Raw genomic sequence first — 21,906 nt, 5'->3', positions numbered from 1 at the left:
GTCTCGGCCCGAAACGTCGACTGTACCTCTTCCTGGAGCTGCTGCCTGGCCTGCTGCGTTCACCAGCAACTTTGATGTGTGTTACTGAAAATGAGCAGCTGCTTTCTTGAAGCTGACTACCCAAAATTTTGCCTAAATTGTGATCAACAAACTGAGCGGAAACTGGTAATTGAACCTTAAACACAAATACTCTGCAGATGCTGGGGTCAAATCAACACGCACAACCCGCTGGAGGAACTCAGCAGGTCGGGCAGCATCCGTGGAAACGAACAGTCAATGTTTCGGGCCGTGACCCTTCGTCAGGACTGAAACGTCTCGGTTCGAAACTTTGATTGTTCGTTTCTACGGATGGTGCCCGATCTGCTAAGTTCCTCCAGCGTGTTGTGAGTGGTGATTGAACCTGGAGCCTATTTTACTGACCCTAGCTCCAAAAAACATCCCTATCCTCAGTAATAGCAAGGCTTATCATATAAATGGCAGAGGGGAGGCTGAAACAGCGGCAACCACGTGATCTACATCGGCTTCCTTCTGAGATCAGCATCATCATACACCGCAGCCAATCCAATTCCATCCAAATGATTTCAAGCAATGGCTGAGTACCAGATGCAGCAAAAGGTATGATATGAAACAACACGGGACCTCTGGAATAAAGATCTGTGCTCTTGAACCAGCTGGTACCTGGCCAAGCTGTTCCAGTAGTTACATCACTGGTATCCAACTAATAATGTGAAAGATTGTTTGGGCCTTGTTCACAAATAGTACAATTTCTCGGCAAGACCAAGACAATGTTTTTACATTGGCTTTTAAGTGAAGTAATATTTGCACCATAAATGTGTCAGACATTGGCCACCTTAATTAAGACATTCAATGACATGATTATTAGCAATTATCAGTATCCTGGGCATCACCCATGACCAGAAACTCAGCCGGACAAGCAGCAGAAATACTGTGGTCATATCAGCAGGCAAGAAGCTGGGTATCCTACAGCAAGTGACGCTACTCCTCAGAATTCTGATGAAATACTCTCCCCCTTTACCTGAGTGAGCATAGATCCGACAATTCTCAAGAAGTTCAACACCATCTAGGACAAGGCAGCACACTTACCTGGCATCCCATCAACCACTCTCAAACATCAATTCCTTCTCCCACTTGGTACAGAGATTGCATTGTGTACCGTTTATGAAGTGCTCTGCAGTTACTCACACAAGCTCTCTGATAAACCAATTCTGGAGTATTGCATACAGTTCTGGTAGCCCCACTCTGGGAAGGATGTTGAGGCTTTGGAGAGGTTTACCAGGATGCTGCCTGGCTTAGAAGGCATGTGCTATCATGAGAGGCTGGACAAACCTGGGCCGTTTTCTCTGGGGTGGAGGAGGCTGAGGGGAGATCTGATCAGAGGCTTATATGATCAAGAGAGGCGTAGACAGACAGGGAGCATCTTTTTCCCAGATTGGAATTGTCTAACACCAGAGGACATGCCTTGAAGGTGAGAGGGGTAGGTTCAAAAGGGACGTGAGGAGTAAGTTTTCCACACAGAGAGTGGCAGATGCCCAGAATGCGCTGCACTGATATGGTGACAGAGGCAAATACATTAGAGGCTTTCAAGAGACGTTTAGATAGGCACATGAATATGAGGAAGATGGACGGATATGGGCATTGTGTAGTAGGAGGGATTCGGTGTGTTTTTTTGGAGTTTTTAAAAAATTTACTTTTTAGCTGGTTTGAAACATCTTTGTGGGCTGAAGGGCCTGTTCCTGTTCTATGTTCTAACATATCTCAAACATGACCTATACCATCAAGGAGGACAAGGGAACAAATAGATGGGAACGTCACCAACTGCAGGTTGTCTGCCAAGTTGCACACAATTCTGACTTGGAAGTATATCATCTGTCTTTCATCAGTGCTAGACAGAAATTCTGGAAACTGATAACCAACAGCACCTGTCTATACCCGTCGGAAACTAGACTGCACCAGCTCTCAAAAGAGAACATCACCAATGGGAGTAGCTCATTAATAAGTTCCACTTGTACAGGTCAACATGTGAAGAATGCAAATGACAAAAGAAGTTTATTTAATATTTTTTAAAAAGAAAACATTATACTGAGGACAGCTGAACAGCTTCAGACATTTACTGTACATGCCCAGCATGGAATAAAGATCGTCTTCTTGCACTGTTCCTAATGGCTTAACGACTAGTATTGGCACTTTAGCTGAAATCAGCTATCAGAGGTAAGAAACAGGAACAGTTCAAATTTCGAGCCTTTATCACATATCTTCATAAGTATGATCATCAGCACAAACAAACCAATATTGTTGGCAATAATTTTTTTTATTTGGTTTAAAAAAAAGATTAGAGATTGCAATAAGCACCCATTGAAGATTACAGCAACATCACTAGTGGCGCCTAACAAAAAAATCCAAAATATAACTTTAGCCAAGTGTGAATACTGAATATGCCTCAGTTACACAAGACCAATGTCCAGCAAAGGTGGTGTTGCTGACTCAGATTTGATAAAGGCTATAAAAGAGTAAAAGAATTCTAAAAAACTCTGTACTCAGAAGGCAAAGTACATTGAACTTCTATGGAGGAAACATGATAGAATTTTTTCACTTCTCCCTATACTTAAATCAAACACCAAAACTCAAATCTTATGTAGGCATTTTCTGACCTTGCACATAGTTTAAAATCTAACATGATTCCACCATGAATCTTGTGCATATATCATCTCCCAAGAATTTAAGCCCACCGCTTATGTCCTTTGTCTTGCTGTTGCAAACCATCTTTGAGAATATTCAGTGAAAAATATCATAGGCATTTTTAATTCTAAGTAGCATTAGGTACAATATTTAAATAGGTGTGTTGTTTGGGTTTATGGGTACCTGTGGATATGCTGGAGTGGATTAATAACTTCAGGATGGCACAGAAAATGCTGCCGTAATGTAACAAGTTTGCTGTATGTGATGATAATCAATTGTTAAAACCAGTTACACAATACTAAAAAAGTGAACTCTGATTTAAACTTCCTTTCTTTCAATTAAAGATGCACACATTTGTCAGCCCAGATGTCTAAACAGTACCAGTTTATTATTGTGCAACTGTTATATACTGAACTACTTCACGTAGGAACCACAATTCCTCTTGCGAGAAGAACCAGAAGAGCCAAATCTGTGTTTCCATGACAACGTTCAAGAGCTTCCACTGCTTCCTGCTGACTAAATCCTGATGTTCTTATTCGTTCGATGTTCGCTGCTGGGAAAAGCTGGTTTGACAAATCTGAAGAGCATAGTTCAGCAGGACTATCCAGAGAATGCCTTTCAGGTTGATCCATGGTGGCTTCCACAGTCTCTTCACACATCACTGAAGCACCTGAAACCTCTGCACAACTACCTACGTTATGTGTTACCAAATGCGTCTCAGTACTTTGAGATGTCTGACTACTTTTAACTACTGCAGTGTCAGATGCATATTTGATATTGTGTAGTGATAATTCTTGGGCCTCCAACAATTTGTCACTTGGGGAAACCTCCATTTCATTAGGTAAATGTTTCGACACAAGAATGAAATCCCCATCCATGTCCTTTGTTTCCTGTATCAAAATTTCCTCAGATTCATCATGTGTCATGTGGATGGGTATGTCTCTGTTAGAAGTTTCAGATTCAGCTGCCAACTCTGGCTCCTTTTCCATTTCAGGTATCAGTTCTGCGTTAAGACATAGCTCATTTAAGGCATCATTCTCTAAGCACTCATTACAGACCTCCATTTGCTGAAAGTGTTCTTCCTGATTTGTTGTGACTGGCTGATTATGATCGTCTAATTTGGCTGACACCTGCAAGGAAGTTTCCTGACAAGAAGAAACTAATTCACGATGCAATTCGAATAAAGTGGCCACAGGGGATAGGTGTGAATCATACTGACTGGATTCTGAAGTCTGATGCTGCTGATCGGAAGACATTTTAATCTCAGTACACAAATGTATCTCTTCTTGCTTTTTACCAACATCAAAAACAACTTCAGACTGTTCTTCCGTGTCATCATTTGTAAACTCAACAGGTATATCCACCTCAAGTGGACAGGAGTTTGGACAGTTTTTCTCAAGTTCCTTTTCAGAAATAAGGGCTTTCTCCTCCTGGTTGTGGATGTTTGAATTTGTTGATGCCACATTCTCTACCTGCTGCTCTGTGCAGCACATCATTCCAGCATCACAAATCTCATTGTTCCCAATTAAAGCATCATTTAATGGTCTTCCACCAATCTCAGTTTTCTTCTGACAACTACACGGATCATCTGTTCTGACGTCTATTTCAGATGGTACAGTGATGTGCTGCAGATTGGTATCTGGATCATCAATTCCCTTTCCAATTTCACTGGGCTGCTGCACTTCGTTACTACTAGGGGAGCCATTAGTTGAGGGTACTTGGGTTGATGTGTTATCCACAATCATATCAAACATAGAATCAGTATTTGATTGTACTGATTGAGAACACTCTACAGTTTTTCTTACTAGTGGCTCCTCCAAATCCATTCTTTCTTTGTTTAGGTTTTCCAGCTGAGTTTTTGTTCTTTCACTTTGGTCTTCCTGTGCATCATACATTTCCATGCCAGTTTTCTGTGAACTCATGTCTGTCAATACACGTTTTGGCAGAAATTCATTGCCAGCATCTGAACTTGGATGCTTCAGACTGTTCTGTGGACTACAATAAATGTTTTTGTGTTGGGGTATGTGCTTTTCTCCTAATGATGCCTGAGAAGAAGCAGACAGACTATCTGGAGACAGAGAAGTCAACAGATTATCTAATGATTGTAAAGGCTTCTGGTTTTCTGCCTCGGTTTCCATGCGCTCAGGGATCTGAAAGCTTTTTGCATCTGAAAATTCAAGTTTCTTCTGGTTTTGTGAGGGAAGGCTAGCGGGAACTGATAAAGAGCGGTCCAACTGATTTTGGGGTTGGGGAAGTTCTGATAGGTCACTTCTTGTAATAGGAAGAGGAAGATGTAGATGATGAGGTGCTGGTAATGAAGGGCTCTCCAATGAGGTAGTTTTGCCATTTTCGTTTCCTAAAACAAAAACAGAAAATGGAATCCAGAATTACAACTATGTATACACCACATTTCAAAACAGTTTACAGACAAATTTCTCAACATTTCCAATATTATTTCCTGGTTTCTCTACAATGTATAACTGGTGATGGTTTGCCAATACTAATGATCAATTTAATGGATCACATTTTGATTCCTTTAGATAAACCCAGTATAATCCTTTCATATAATAGCTCAATTTTAATCACTGACAAGCTCATAACTTAAAAATAATGACAACCTACTCTCCTCATTGATCAGGAGAATGTAACAGGGAAGTTCAAAAGCATTTACGAATTCAAGTCACAGCCACTTGAAGCTGGCAAGCAACTCTACCCCAAAAGCGGAACAAATGACTCCCTTCTCTTCTTTGCTTCTAAGAAGTCTGCAAAGTTAAGGAGAATTCAGACTAGTTTGTGAATAAGACATAGAAAGGCTAAAAAAAAAATCAAAACGTTCACTGGAATATATGCAGATATATTATCAGGAAGCTGAGTTTCAAAGCTTCCTGAAGCTGCTTGCGACAGCTGATGCTGGAAGTGATGAGGTGAAGAAAAAAGCTCAAATCCCACTGTCACAGGAAGAACAATGTAAAATCATAGCAACCAGACACTTAAAAGCTTAAAAAGTTAAGTGAGCTTACAGTAATGCACAGGATATAGAATGGAAGAAAGGAAACAGGGAAGTAAACAAAAGCAGTAGGAAAAGAGGGTGCAAGGTCACGGTTATGAAGTACAAATTATAGACCTCTGCTACTACGTAGTTTTCTTATCTAGTGATAGAGTCAGCTATAAAGAGTCAACAGGTGGGATCGTTGAGCTAGTATCTGATGGGGCTAGCGAGGCTGAATTCCATGCCCCGAATAAATGGCAGTACTCTTGTGACTCCAGCTGGTAGTCCAATGAGGGACTGACGCACGCTATCTGAAAACGAGGCATTAAACAGAGGCACAGTCTGCTTCTGCAAACGGACATCAAATAATCCATGAATTGTTTAAAAAGGAACAGAATTTCTTCATGGTGTCTAGCATAATATTTCTTCCTAACCAATATGGTATGACGGTCACAAACAAGAGAAAATCTGCAGATGCTGAAAATCCAAACAACACACACAAAATGCAGGAGGAACTCTTCAGGCCAGGCAGCATCTAGTAAAAGAGTATAATCGACGTTTTGGGCCAAAACCTGATGAAGGGTCTCATCCCAAAATGTCGATTATACTTTTTTCTATAGATGCTGCCTGGCCCCCTGAGTTCCTCCAGCATTTTGTGTGTGTTGTCATCATCATTTACATAAAATACCTTGGGACATTCTTTGGTCATTGTGAAAGGCCGCCATTCACCTTTCTTTGCTGGGATCTTCCAGCATTCCTTCAATATCTTCCATGGGCAGGAGCTTTCTTTCTTCAAACAACCATTTTTTTCCTAATAGAGGTGAATTACGGGTTTAGTTTACATGTGGAAACATTGCTCTTGACAGCACAACACAGCTACACAAAGATGGTATGTGCTTCAACCTGCAAAATGCAGATCTGCCAATCAAAAGGGTTGTATTTGTCAAGAGCATCAATTGTGCCATTTGCTAGGATGATCTCACCTCTGTCCCACTGCAGAGATCTGAGCACAAAAATGTAAACTGACCCTACAAATGCAGTAGTAAAGGAGTCCTAGACTCCATGTTAAATTCTTTCAGGTGAGTAACACTGAAAAAAAACATGATGGTACTTAAAAATCTGCAAGAGATTTAACTGCCATTTCCAGACTTAAATTTTTTATTCCACGTAACTATCTGGTTATTACGCTGTGTTTAATAAGAGAGTGCATATTGATTGCAACACATACAAAATGCTGGAGGAACTCAGCAGGCCAGGCAGCATCTTAGCCGAGAGTCCTAATGAAGGGTCTCAGCCCAAATGTCAAGTGCTTATTCTTTTCTAAAGAGGCTGCCTGGCTTGCTATCTTCCTCCAGCATTTTGTGTGTGTTGCTTAGATTTCCAGCATCTGCAGATTTCCTCGTCTTCCTGCACATTGATTGCTTCATTCCATACACTGTAATAATGACCGTACTTCAAAAGTACTTCTGGCCATAAAATACTTCGGAATATCCAAAAAATATAAAAGACACAATAAGAAATGTAATTTCTTTATAGTTTGGCCTGTCTCTGAGCTAAATTCAATCCAAGCTACAGACAAAGTAATTTCAAACAACATACCCCTGATTCTATACCAACAAGAAAACAGTACCGGCTGGCTAAGTTTACATTAGCCTCCACTACAGCAGAAATTATTGAGAATTTTTCCTACTTAGATAGCAAGGCCTACAGCTGAGGGAAAGTAAAAAAAAACAGCAGTAACAAAGACTCTAAACCTTATCTGGGATAAACTACGGAGCAAAAAATAATGGACCCAAAATTACAAAATTATTTTGGAAACAATGAGTTCCTCTAGAAAGTACAAATATCTGAGGTGAGCTGCAGTAATATTTCCTTATCAAATTACCAAAAAAAAGGCACAGGATTTGAAAAAAAAATTCTTACTTTCGGTCCAACTGCACATTATAGTATTAAGTTTTCAGCAATGACTGTCCTACTTTTTTTTCCAGAAAACAAAACCCCATTTGATGAGAAGGCTGACCGCTCTAAATTTGTAGGATAGTTAAGATTTCTGAGCAGCTCACCTCAGTATTTTGTCTTCCACTGAAATGGAAAGCATGACTCAGACAGTAGTTCCCTTTTAGTGCAGTGTGTTATTCATCTTCAGTTCAGAAAGAGCACGATAAGAAAACACATTCTTGGAACTGAATGACTAACTGACTGCAAGATCCCTTATATGAATATTTAGGTATCGTGCCACATTCTTAAGTTACTTAAAAGTAACAGAGCGTTAAATACCTGGACTGTGATCATCTTCAAGGGCAGCAAAAGTGCAACATGCATCAGTGAGGCCGGCGTCCTGTTAGGATAAAACAAACACAAAACCAAACCACAACGGCAAACTCGATTAGTCAACTGAAGCATGCAGCATGCACACAGAATTACAGGTCACTACATACACCGAACAGATTAAGATTCCATACAAACATAACTTGGCATTAGTATGCACTGTAACAATAGCCATTAGTAGTCTCAGCTTATGGAGTTGGCAAGGAGGTTGGACTGATCATAGAAAGAGTGGACTACAGAAACTGGTGTCTTGTTAATTATAAGTGATATTATTGACGTGATATTTCTCTTTAAACTTAAAATTGTAACAGAGAATGTAAATTTAAGTGGTTTTAACTATAAATGGTTTAAGGCTCTTCCTGAAACTGAGCACTGAATCACTTAGAACAGAATTGTTAAGAAGTCCGAGGTGACTTAAATTTGGTGTTGGAGGAGAAATGAGCCAGGATTCCCGTCTTTGATCACTGTCCAGTAGCTCCAGTCCTGTCACACACATAGATTGAAGCAAGAGCAGGACTGAACTCTGTTCTAATCTCCAAATACTAAATTGGCTAGTCTCAGACAAAAATCTGCTACTTTTTATGGGTATCACAAGCAATGAGATGCACCCAAGCAAATGCAAGCTGTCTTTGTAAACACAGAGCAACATACTATAGATATTCCACAAATTCTGTGTATGATATGCTTTAAGCAGAAACTAATAACTTTTGCTTACCTTCTTGCTTATTGAGAATCATAAGAGACCAGAGCATCACCCAATCTATCATATAAAGCCTCTACAGGAAATTTCCTATATATGCATTGGGGTGGCTGCATCAGGAGACAAGAAGCCTACAAATTGTTATCGATTCTAAGAGTTCTTTTGAAAATTTACCAGATTCCTCTGCTGATCTGTGTAGTGCTTCAGCCAGCTCTTGATCTGCTAATTCCTCAGGGCGGAGATCATCTCGTGGCATACCGTATGCCAACCTGGCACAGTCTGGCAGCTCTGCTTCAGATAAGAAGCGTGTCTCTGTGCCTGTGGTGCCTATAACCAGTACATTGCGCTTCAGATCAATTGAACACTGCAAGAGGAAGGGGATAAAGAACAACATTTAAAAGAATGGAAATTAAACTGGTTATTTCAAATACTAAGGAAGATCTTCAGGAGTAGCTTACATTGAAAATGTTGTCTTATTACATAAGAGTTTAAAATCAGCACGGACAATTAGAACCATTGAATTTAAGTAAAATATATTCAATAAAGGCTCCTAAAGACGGCGGGAGGAGAGAGTGCAGCGCGCCGCGTGTGCGCAGCCCTCCGGTGAAAAATGATATTGTATCCGTTAAATAGGGGCCGTGGACAATTCTGATTTGATGGAGACAGATGTGAAAGCACAGAGGAACATCTGGAGAAATTTCTGAAACGCTTGTTCGCTACTGTCGTTACTGCGCGATCGTGAATCTTCCGGAGGGAAGGCCTCAAAATCCCCGGCTTTGTCCGCTGTTGGCGACCGAGATTGAGGTCGAATCGCTCAGATAGAGATGGTGCTCTGTACTCGCTGTCGGAGAGCTGATCGGAGGCTCGAAGTTTTCGGACGACTCAGAGTCGGACTGTCGTCGGGCATGGCAGGGAGAGATTTTCTTCCTTCTCCCGTCTGCGTGAGATGTGGGACATTTGAGAAACTTTGAACTTTTTACTGTGCTCATGGACTGTTCTTCAATAAGTTATGGTACTGTTGCACTGTTTGTAACTATATGTTATAATTATGTGGTTTTGTTAGTTTTTTCAGTCTTGGCCTATCCTGTGTTTTGTGATATCACACTAGAGGAAATATTGTATCATTTCTTAATGCATGCATTACTAAATGACGATAAAAGAGGACTGCGTGTCTTCAAAATCAAATAAGAGCCTTGCAATGTCAGAGGTACTATGCACATACAAGTTCCAGTTGTAGAATTAGGCAAATGGCCCAGAACAATAAAAATAATGACAGTTCATGGAATTACAGCTCCCAATTATGAACGGTACTATTCCCACCCCCACCCCTCATAAAACCTCCTCTCACAGGCAACCTGCTCTCTGATTTGGAAATGTTACTTGCCTCTTACCTGATGCCTTTTGAGCATGTCGAGTCCAAGCAACATATCCATTGGCTGATCTTCCAGGAGGGAGAAGGAGCAAGGGAGAAAGTCACCTTCAATCTGAATCTGGGCTGAACAATACAGTACTTCGATTAAAGACAGTTCGATTGAAAGCTAACCATAAGCAAGTGCTGAACATCCTAACACTTCCCAATGACCACCTCTATTCCCATTGTACTATCACCCTGCCACCAGCACCCTCGAGGTAAATGGTATGAAATCCTTTCCTACAGAGCCCTCTCTTTTCTGTAGAAGTTCCTGTAACTGGAGGTGCTCTGCTGTATCACTAACATCAGCCACAAAACTGTATACACTCAGTGCCATGGGTCAAAAATAACATAAGAATGGTGCCCTTTTCTTAACTAACTTTCCCCCTTTCTTTTAGGCAGAGTTCTATCACCTTCTTTCATTATTTGGTGCAGCAATGAAAAGTAAAAACCTTCACCAATCAAATGGATCATAAGATCACCATAGATCTCAAACAGCAGGCAGTACAGTAAAAATCTGATAATCTGCTATCTTGTTGTTCAGCACCAGGTCACATTCCCTGTATTCTGAAGCCACATTTCCTGTGCACTCTTTAATTGGGGTCCTCTCTCCCCCACACTCCTTTTAAACTCACAAGGGTTTTTTCCTGTGCCCCTTTAAAATAATTGGGGTCCTGTTACCTGTACTCCATTTAAACACATAGGGCCTAGTTCCCCTCGCTCCCTTGAAACTTACTGGGTTAAACTGAAAATTTACTACAATGTAACATTTCAAATGATTGAATTAAAATTGTGTTAAGAGTTGTGTCATGGCCTGGTACAGCAATTTCAATGCACAGGAACACAAGGAGCCAAAGAACGTCGTAGACCAAGTCAGCTCCATCATGGATATACCCCTCCCTACCAACGACAGCATCTACAGGAAGCACTGCCTCAAGAACGTGGCATCTATCATCAAAGATCCCTACTCCCCAAGCCCTGAGCTCTTCTCACTGCCACCGTCCAACAGGAGGTACAGAGCTTGGAGTCCAACATCACCAGGTTCAGGAACAACTACCATCAGGTCTTGAACCAACCTGCACAACCCTAATCCTACCACAGCAACAGAACACCATGGACCACCCTTTGCAGAGTCTTCTTTCTTCTCTTCACTCTCTTGTACAATGTATATTCTACGTTTTATCTGAATCTACGTGACTGTGATGCTGCTGCAAGGCTTTTCACTGCATCTGTACATCACAGTACTTGTGCACGTGACTAGATTCCGCTTGACTAGATACCCAATAGTCCAGAAAATCTGACAGCCCAACTCCACCCAAGTCCCAAGGGTGCAGAATTACTGGGGTTCTGTTCTATGTTGGTCAAACCTTCCACTTCTCAGCATCTTCAAATCAAATGAAAGTGAAGTAGAAAACACTGCCATAATAACACTGCACCCATCACCCCCAGTTCTGTGGAATGATGTACAAAGACACCCGCTACATCCTTTATTTTCTTCATAAAACAATTGTTATCATGGAATACAGAATTGCACTGGGGAGAATGGACCTTTTTGGCACACCGTCCAAGCTAACCAGCATGTCCTTCAATGCTAATTCCATTCGCCTACTTCAGGCCTGTATCGTTGTATGCTTTTTTAGTTATAGAAAGTGATATATAATGTATTTCTGATCACAACTTCAGAATGAATGACAGTTATCACATAACTACTCACCTAAGTGGACCCTGCCAATAATTTTTTGTGTTCCAACACCTTTAGCGATCCCTGCCCACCGCCTGTCAGCCAAGCGCATGATGTTGCATCTCTCCGCACATGCCTGGCTCATGATCGTCATCTGTGCTCCTGTACCAGTGATGAAATACATTTAACAACACACCTGGCTCACGTTCTGATATCAGATTACAACTATTTCAATCATTTCAGTGCCTTGCCCTGAGATAAGTGAAGGTGAAAATAACTTCACCTACAAGATTTATGCAAAGTACAGCTGTGATATGTAACAATAAAGTGTGATTATGTATTCATGTTTATATTAATAATATAGACAAAAAATCAAATACACATTCAATGCTCAGCTTAGAAAATAACTACAAGTGGATGACAGTAAAAAAAGAGCAACTTTGAACCAAGCTGCTGACTTCATTTACCATGATGTCAGATGCAAAGCTTTCATACAACTTTGATTATTCAATTTTATGCTCACTTCATTATGTACACCTGCTCAATGCATAAAAGCATGCAGATGAGGTCAAGAGGTTCAATCGTTCAGACCAAACATCAGAATAGGTAAGAAATGCAATCTAAGTTACTCTGACTGTGGAATGGTTGCTGGTGCCAGACAGGGTGGTTTGAGTAGCTCAGAAACTGCTGATTTTCTGTGACTTTCACGCACAACAGTCACGAGAGTTTACAGAGAATGGTGCAAGAAACAAAAAACATCCAGTGGGTGGCAGCTCTGTGGGCAAAAACACCTTGATAATGAGAGAAGCCAGGGAATGGCCAGACTGGTACAAGCTGACAAGAAGGTAAATCTGGAAACGGATCGCTACAGCAGGAGAAGACCACAGATATACACTCAATGGCCACTTTATATTTGTGGTCTTCTCCTGCTGCAGCGATCCACTTCCAGACCTCTCTTCCTGTCAGCTTGTACCAGTCTGGCCATCCCCTGGCTTCGCTCATTATCAAGGTGTTTTCGCCACAGAACTGCCACTCACTGGATGTTTTTTTGTTTTTCATAACCTTAGGTACTTGCTTTGCATGCCCCCCCCCCCGCCCCATATACCATGTTCCACTAAGAATTTTATGATTGCAGCAAAACATTAACAATCTGTTAATATATTATTTTGAAATCTGGATCACTTGGCATTGGCTCACTGGATGCTGGCTCCTGCTCTCCTGTTAACACAGCATGGTTAACGGGTGTTTCCCATCTCCTTTCAACTCACAAGGCCCTGGTTCCCACACTACCCATCACTCACTGTGGCCACAGTTCCCAGACTTTGACACCCCCTGGCCCCAATCCTCATGTTCATTTGTTTCCCAATCATGATTGAAGTTTGTGTCTGAGTTCATTATTCCATTATGTAAAATCTAAAAATAAAGTGACTTAAAACTGTGTTTTCTCTCCGCACACCGGGTGTTTGACTGTCTTCTTTTTTTATGGGTTCTTTTGGGTTTTACTTTGTTTTGTGGCTGCCCGTAAGGAGACAAATCTCAAGGTTGTATAATGTATACATACTTCGATAATAAATGTACTTTGAACTTGAACTTTGGTGGAGCACTAATAAAATAACATTCAAAAGTCCAGGAAATCCACTGCTCCAGCACCACCAAAGTCCCAAGCGTACTAGATTAACAGAGTTTTACTGTATTACACTCATTGCAACAAACTACCTCAAACTCTTATAAGTAACCTAATTAGATGTGAACTCACCTGAATCTACAAATGCCTTAACTGGATTCCCATTAACCTTACAATTGATGTAGAGCATTACCACCTGACCAAAGCTCTCTGGCGATTCTTCCATTGCAATTGTCATGTTCTCCTCAATGTTCTGCTGCCTGCAATACAAAGATAGCTTTACAATGACAACAAACCGATGGAGTGGTATACCTAATACTAGAGCTACAGGCGACATCCAGCCAATCATCTCATAGTATTCACTATAGCAGAGGTCATCAGAGATCAATGACTTAATAGAACGCTATGCTGATAAATCAGGCTGATCTTCACATCTATGTTACTTTCAACAATAATAACATTTTATGAATACTACTAAGTAGCTTCAATACCACCTTAGGAGTTCTGACCAAACTTAATAGAATCTTGCAGTATAAGTACACGTTACCACGGCCAAATTGTCTTGAAGTTCTCCATACAATGGATTAGTGAGAGTGTTAAGCAGGAAAACTCAAGAGCTCAAGCACCAATGTACCTGATGTCTTCCTCAATTTTAGCCTGTGCCTCCAGATCAAAGGGATCAGCATTCAGAAGTCGGATTCTCTCCTGTTCACGGCGGGCGCGTTCCAACTGCTGCTCTCGAAGCACTCTTGTAAACTTATCTATGGAGAGAAAAGGCAAACGAAACTGAAGCGATTGTTTAGCTGTTCAGATACTGCATTATATAGAAACGTGGAATGAGCCATCATTAGCATAGCCATACAATTAGGCACTTTACTCAATATTGATTAGCATGGTAACTTCCTGCAGCTTTTAAAGAATTGCGGAGAATGCTCTGCCACTATCAATTTTAACACAGCTGACCTGTTTAATTGAATGCCACTCATTCAATTGAGCATTTGTGACCCACAATGACATTTCTTGTGCCCATCATGAACATAAAAGAAAAAGCTTGCATTTACATTGTGTCTTTCACACAGTTGTGATGTATCAAAATATTTTAAAGTCAAGTTAGTACCATGCAACAAAATAAGTATCAAATAAGGATATAGCGAATTTCTGCAAACAACAAAGGGAATCTATTTTAGCATTGTTTATTTAGGGATAAGTATTACCTGGGTTACCATCAATAGTGCCATTGGACATTTCCACTTGTGGACAAAACCTTGAGCTTCATTTAGCACCTATGTAAAAGCCACAGCCTCCAAAATTCCTTCAGAACTGCACTGAGGTTTCAACCTAGGTTGTGTGCTCAGGTCTCTAGAGAAGGGCCTGGACATCCTGATTAAGATGCTAGTGCGCTGCCACCAAGGCAAGGCAATTCTCTTCCTTGTTGGTTAAAAGTTTACATCTTGATGTTAATGAATTATTCACGAAAACAGAAAATACAAAATATCTTTTCATTTCCTCATATTCCATGAGAAAAATGAAGATGGTAATGCCATATCCACGTCACTTCCATATTACATAGCCACTGTGTATTTTCATCATTAAACACGTAAAATATCACAAACCTCATCTTTAAACCTATTTTCTCAACCACTATCTTCACTGCAGAAACAGAACGGCACATCTCGCTGAGCTCCTAAACATCCTGCACTCTATGATATTACCTCCAGTGCTCAAGCAGAACTTGATTTAAACAAAATCACTACCCTCAGATGTATAAAGAAAAGGAGCCACAGTGCAGCTGATGCAGCGATTTTTGTTTGAACTAGGCATACTTTTAGATAGTACCAAATACTGAATTCGATGTCCTAATACTTTGACTTCAATTCTTTTCGATAAGCAAAGCCAGTTATAGAGCCGAATGTGTGATCCATTCAGATACTCCGAAACAAACTCATTGAGCAATTCTGGGCAGCACAATTACAGGACAGATAAGAGCTGCTGCTTCACAGCTCCAGTGTTCCGGGTTCAATCTTGCCCTCCGGTGCCTATCTGGAATTTGCACCGTCATTCTGTGACTCTGTGGATTTCCTCTAAGTATTTCCAGTTTCCTCCCACATTCCAAAGCTGCGCAGTTCAGTAGGTTAATGGACCACCAAACCTTATTCCTTTTGTGTAGGCACATAGTACAATCTGGGGGAATGTGGGGAGAATAAAATGGGATTAGTGTAAGATTAGTGAAAACAGCTGCTTGATGGTCAACACGGATACAAATGGTTCAGTTCTGAGTTGCACGACTCTAGCTCTCATGAGAGACAATCCAGAGAACAACAGTGCAAGTAAGAGGACCAAATAACTGAAATGAAGCAACACAAACAGAGCAGGTGGGGGACACTATAGAGAACAAGACAGAATTTCCATATTCACCAACATCTCCACTAAGAAGAGCCTCAGCCAATGGGGGATTCCTCTCCTTCAACAGTGACAGCTCATGTGGATTGGCCAAAAGCATGTCCCGGAGTAACGCTGGATTATTTTCCAAACTGTGTGAAGGTGTCATGGAGGGAGCAGATACAGTAGAGGTACTGGGAGTTGGCACTGGTTGGTGCTGGTTAGTTGCTCCGGACCCTGGATTTCTGACCCCCAGTGATCTAGGCACTGAGATGCCACTGAAATCAATCCTGGGAAGTCCTAGAGGAGGGAGAAGACAGAAATAGCAAGATTAAAAAGTACAATGCCATTTGAGCCAAGGCTCAAATCCCAGCACTGAAAGACAGCACGTATTATTGAAAACATTGGATCCATAAAACCTCTTGAACAGTCAAAAGAAAACACTTGTGATCAAGCTATAGCAAAGGCATTTTGTAAAGCAATGTACTAGAGGCATGCAGCATGTTAAAAGCTGGATTCCTCTGAGACGATCTTCATCGTTCAGCCAGAATCATTCTCCGTGTGCTGTACCATGGCAATAAATCGTCAGTTGTGGTATTTTCCAGCAGGCTTCACTCACTGGCTTTCCATTCCCAACCCATAAAAATGTCTAACCCACAGTAATTAAGTTGACCTCCAACAACTCTTAGGTGGTCAAGAAAAGTCTAGTACAGACATGGTGTTGATTGCATCTTCACTTGAACAATGAGGGAAATGCTCCAACACATTTTCTTTTAAATACTTTCAAGATTTTGTCAAGCAGCTTGAAGGTTTCTCCAAGTCACTGGCTTCCTAAAAACCAGGTTTCCACAAACTGTGCCATATCTAATGGCTATTATTTAAGCCCTGGCAAAGATGTTCACAAGGCATTCCAACATGGAACTACACTACAGCTGAATTCAACCCAATATCCACAAACAAGTTTAGATATTTTACAGTGATTTGGAGAAGGAAACTTCCCTGGTTTTCTTTTCCCTAATCAAGGATTGGTAGCCCAAGAAGACTTCTAATGGCAACTGAGTGATCATCTATGGAACAAAGTAAAGAAGCAACTGATATCGTCTAAACTATTTTTAAAGCATAATCACCCATATAATTCTCTGTGTTATATATTTTTGGGAGTATAAAATCTGAGGAGGGCAATCAAATGAAGGACACTATTAAGCAAAGTTACTGGTGAAGTGTTCCTAAAGGATCTCTCACCTGTTACACCTGGGAGCGGTAGACTAGACTGTACTGGTGGTCTGTCCAACTGTCGCAACACCAGTACATCACCATCTTTCAGTCCATACGCTTTCAGTGTCAGATGATCATCTGTTAACGGCCTCTCTGCAAAGATTATCTAATACAAAAACAATACTCAGATTTAACTAACATTTGGTGATTCTGCCATTAGCAGACACTTCAGACCTGTCAACTACAGTCTTACCTACACCACAGTGTGCATTCTTTGACCCACGAGGATATTGGAGGTAAAGAAAAACCTGTGAATGTATTTAGAAATTCAAGGAAAAGCTTTTGTAATTTTAATAGTTTCTACCTTCTCCTTTGTACAATATGAATCAAAGGGACAGATGATCCCCTCTAAGTTGTCATAACAATACTCTTGTCAAATGAACATTAAGTCTGACGGTATATAATTTTATACAGGGAGGAGTATCTCTTGGCAGTGTTGGGGTTCTGAGAGATCTCAAACACTCAAAGCTGCCGTGAAGGTTGACAGTGCTAAGAAGGCGTATGGCGTGTTGACATTCATTAACCGTGGGATTGAGTTCAAGAGCCATGAGGTAATGCCACAGCTATATAAGATCTTGATAGATCCCATTTTGAGTACTGTGTTCAATTCTGGTCACCTCACTACAGGAAGGATGTGAATACCATAGAGAGAGTGCAGAGGAGATTCACAAGGATGATGCCTGGATTGGAAGGTGTAACTTATGAGAATAAGTTGAGTGAACTTGGCCTTTTCTGCTTGGAGCGACGGAGGATGAGAGGTGACCTGGTGGAGGCATATAAAATGATGAGGGGCATTGATCGTGTGGATACCCAGAGGCTTTTTCCCAGGGCTGAAATGGCTAACACGAGGGGGTATAGTTTTAAAGTGCTTGGAAATAGGTACCAAGGGGATGTCAGGGGTAAGTTTTTCCACACAGAGAGTGGTGAGTGCGTGGAATGCATTGTCAGTGGCAGTGGTGGAAGCAGATACAATGGGGTCTTTTAAGAGTCTCTTAGATACATGGAGCTTAGAAAAATAGAGGGCTATGCACTAGGGAAATTCTAGACAGTTTCTAGAGTAGGTTGCATGGTCGGCACAACTTTGTGGGCTGAAGGGCCTGTAATGTGCTGTAGATTTCTATGTTCAATGTTCTATGAAAGCTGCACTATAAAGTGTAGAATGGCATTACCCTGATGAAACTTTTTAACTAGGCATTCTAATTCTTAAGTCAACAATTTATTTTAACCTGTGTTTTAATTTGGAATATGCTAAGTTTCAGGAATTCGCTGTGCATACTAAAGAATCTCCCGCAGTTATATGTATAATTTACTAAATTTTACCACATTAGAACCGGATATCATAGAGGCTTCAAAGAGAAATAAATCCCCAAAATCTAAGTTGTTAAGATGAGAAGAGAAATGACAAATGGAATCCTGATAAATGTGCATTTGTGAGGGATAATAGGGCTAGGACACACATGAGGAATGGTATCAGCCAAGAAAGTACTGAGGAAAAGAGTATTCATAACTCGAAGTGGGCATGTTATTGGGGATATACAATATATTAGCATGAAGAAAGGATTAGCTAAATAATAGAAAATAGTCCGGATTAATGGGTCATTTTCATTAGAAAAATATGTAATTAAGGTGGTATCACATGGTTCAGTGAAACTTCAACTATTTACCACACATATTAATAATGGAGATGAATGGGCTCAGTGTACCATAACCAAATTTGCTGACAATGTGATAAAATATAAGGACAAGAAATAACAGGTTATTCAGGTCCTCAGCCTGTCTACATTCAATGAGATTACAGGTGAAGTTTTAATCCAGTATCATGTTCCTCCACTAACCCCCTAACCCCTCAATGCAAGTTGTACTGGATGTTGACAAGACCATGTCATGCACAGAGCACTGTGTAGCGTTCTGGACTCCTGATCTAATTTATGTTTTGCAGATGCTTCAGTTAAGGTTCACGTGACACTGCTGAATCTCTCATCACAGCACTAAGCGGTATTGCATCCGTATTTTACTGTCTCAGTACTTTTATATTTGTGTGCTGTAGCACTTTTTTTATTCGTAGTTATTTTATAAATAACACTATTCTTCGCATTTCTGGTCAGATGCTAAACGCACTTCATTGGCTTTGTATCTGTACTCAGCAAAATGACAATAAAGTTCAATCTAATCTACCTCCAAAGTGCAAATGACTCCCGTTGTTTGTTATCTGGACACCCCTGCCAGAATAAACATCAATCCTGCACCTACTCCTTAAGGGTTGTGAGAATACATTGTCTCTGCAAAACTACATAGTTTGGCTGAATGAGTGGGCAAAAAACCTGGCAGATGTCATGTAAAGTAGGAAAACATGAGGTATTCACTTTAAAGTTAGAAAAGCAGAGTATTGTTTAAATAGAAACTACAGAATACTGGCTGTAGAAGCACTCTGGGTGTCCTTGTTCATAAAACATAAATTTAGAGTTCGATATACTAGTAATTAGGAAGACAAACACGATGTCGACCTTTAATGAAAGAGGACTGAGCTCCTGCTTAATACGAGATGCTGATGATGCTGTAGTTTACTGTGCAGTTTTGGACTACTGATAAAGAAGGAATATATGTGGAACAGTGACAATTCAGTTAAGGTTGATTCCTGAGATGAGATGGGTATCTTCCAAAGAAATATTCCAGTAGTTATGCTTCATTTAGAATGAGAGCTGATCTTACTGAAATAAACCTATGGGAAAGTTATAGCAATCAGGACATAATATGGAATTCAGCAATTTTAGATTAAACTGGAACGTTAAACTAGAACAGCCATTCCAATTTGGATCTAACTGGCCCTTGACTAATCCCACCACCCCAGTCCCCCTTCTACTTACATCTCTTCCAGTTGGATCAACATCAATTAACAAGTGTTCACCTCCGCGCCCCCCCACCACCTTTCAAAGTCTAACCTTACGTCCCCGTCATAAAAGGTGGAAATGTGTAATGATTTAAGAGATGATGTTGAAACTATGTTTCTGCTTGTGGGAGAATCCACCAGTAGGGGGCACAGTTTCAAATAAATAATTTCCTTTTTTATGTGTTATTAAATAATTTAATAAATGATATAACAGGGGACTTTCTTCCCTTTGAAGACTGTGGTTCTTTGGAATTTTCTACTCCGGGGGAATTTGGAGACCAGGTCATTTACTGTATTCAAGATAAGACTTTTGGTGGAAAAGGGAATCGGGGATTATGGTGACGAAGTGGAGCTGAGGCCAAGGTTCAAATTAGCCAAGATCTTACCAAACAGCCTATACTACATGCTCTTATTTCACATGCAGGCTATATTAGTCAGTGAAACCTCAGGTCAATTAAGAGTCAGAATGGTTTTCTTTCATTTTGTTGTTTCAAAATGCACCATGCAGGATGTGCAGAAACAGGTGCAGTGGTATCTCGGTCTGTAGCTGATAGCTATTGGATGTTGCTGCAGGGAGCGTGTGGCGGCTGCAAGAGTAATGTTGCCAATATTACAGCCAGAAATAGCAAACCTGTTGTATATATAGCACTGCTGTGTACAGTGTATCTGGGTTTCTGGATATGTATTCGTGAATGTAGATGTACTTACAACTACTACATAGAGTTTATCTATCAACACACACTCCTCTGCACTCATATGCGTATATAAAGATGTCCCATAAAATGGTTTTAAGTAACTGAGTTGTATTAAATATAATTACTATATAGCGGAAGTGTATTAGTATTTACACAGCAGTGGGCGCCAAGATACACCCTGCGGGTCAAAACGGACACATCATTTGAAACTAAAGCAGAATCGGAGTTTATACTGCAGTTTATAGCTCCGCAACTCTATTACATAACTGTCCAGATACTTAGACGGGTTCAATTTGTGTTATCCCTACCGATATATATTCATTTGCTTATAGATATCGTTCTTTACAGAGTTGGAGCTACGTGTTTATGAGGTCAGGGCGGGTGTAATCACAGACATCGTTCAGTAGGGTGTCAGGAAGGATGTATAGCCGCAAATCATTAGCACAAAGAGATTCTGCAGATGCTGGAAATCCAGACCAACCCATTAAAAACTGGAGGAACTCAGCTGGTCAGGAATAAACATTCAGTCTTTCGGGCCGGGACTCTTCAACGGGATAAGTAGCCGGGTGTGGCAAACAGGATATGGGATTGCCTGGGTCTTCCAGTTTGTGAAGGCCTCCCCTGCTCTCACCTGGCTCTCGGCAGCGGGAACGTTACTCTCCATTTCACAGAGCGCCCGGAAGGTCTCCAGCTCCAGGCTGCCGTCCACCTGCAGGGTGAAGGTGATCTCACTCAGGTCGCGCCGCACACAGTATACGGTGAGTAACATGGCGACAGCCGGCAGCAGCACCGAGACACGGCGCCCGATCCGCTCTCCGCAGCGAGGCCCAGCACCGAACCGACAGCCGAGGCCTGAAACCGAAACTCGGCCAGAAAACGAGGCTTGGATCGCACCTTCCCAGATCCCCAGCACACTCCAACACCGCGCTGTCTGACCGCGCCGCCGCAGTTTGCGTGACTGTCGCAAAACGGTCGGAAAAACTCCACACCGCCGCAAACTGGCGCTTACGACATACACTCAATGTCACAATGACACGCCATCATGGTGAGGTACAGGACAGAAACGTGCTTCATTGGATAATCACATCCCAAACACACTTTGCGGGGCTTCCCTATAATTCGATATTTATACGGCCTAATAATGGTGATTTAAGTAGCCTACCACGCCACAAATAAGCCTACGGTTTTTTTTTAAGCATTCTAAAGTTCCCGCAATTGGCTTCAACTTGGACCACTCTTA

At 41.1% G+C, this 21,906-nt stretch overlaps 1 protein-coding gene across 3 annotated transcripts; it reads right to left on the bottom strand.

The window, feature by feature from the left end:
* Nucleotides 1–2,110: 2,110 nt before the first annotated feature.
* On the bottom strand, nucleotides 2,111–21,614 carry ddi2 (DNA-damage inducible protein 2). Of its 3 annotated transcripts, none has more exons than XM_063032980.1 (10): nucleotides 21,298–21,614; nucleotides 17,052–17,190; nucleotides 15,846–16,109; nucleotides 14,065–14,191; nucleotides 13,563–13,690; nucleotides 11,840–11,968; nucleotides 10,106–10,209; nucleotides 8,889–9,078; nucleotides 7,964–8,024; nucleotides 4,916–5,053 (listed from the first exon to the last, which is right to left on the bottom strand). In XM_063032980.1, exons 1-9 carry the CDS (start codon nucleotides 21,433–21,435, stop codon nucleotides 8,008–8,010), a joined length of 1,236 nt encoding a protein of 411 aa, XP_062889050.1. In that variant the 5' UTR covers nucleotides 21,436–21,614; the 3' UTR covers nucleotides 4,916–5,053; nucleotides 7,964–8,007. The 3 variants fall into 3 exon arrangements, with proteins under 3 accessions (XP_062889049.1, XP_062889050.1, XP_062889051.1); XM_063032981.1 differs by lacking the exon at nucleotides 4,916–5,053 and adding an exon at nucleotides 6,479–6,497; XM_063032979.1 differs by lacking the exon at nucleotides 7,964–8,024 and having other exon boundaries at nucleotides 2,111–5,053.
* Nucleotides 21,615–21,906: the final 292 nt, after the last annotated feature.

This window comes from Mobula hypostoma, chromosome 25 (assembly GCF_963921235.1).
Source record: "Mobula hypostoma chromosome 25, sMobHyp1.1, whole genome shotgun sequence".
NCBI lineage: Eukaryota > Metazoa > Chordata > Chondrichthyes > Myliobatiformes > Myliobatidae > Mobula > Mobula hypostoma.
Note: the sequence above shows the minus strand (reverse complement) of the source record. Positions and strands in the feature narration are given on the sequence as shown.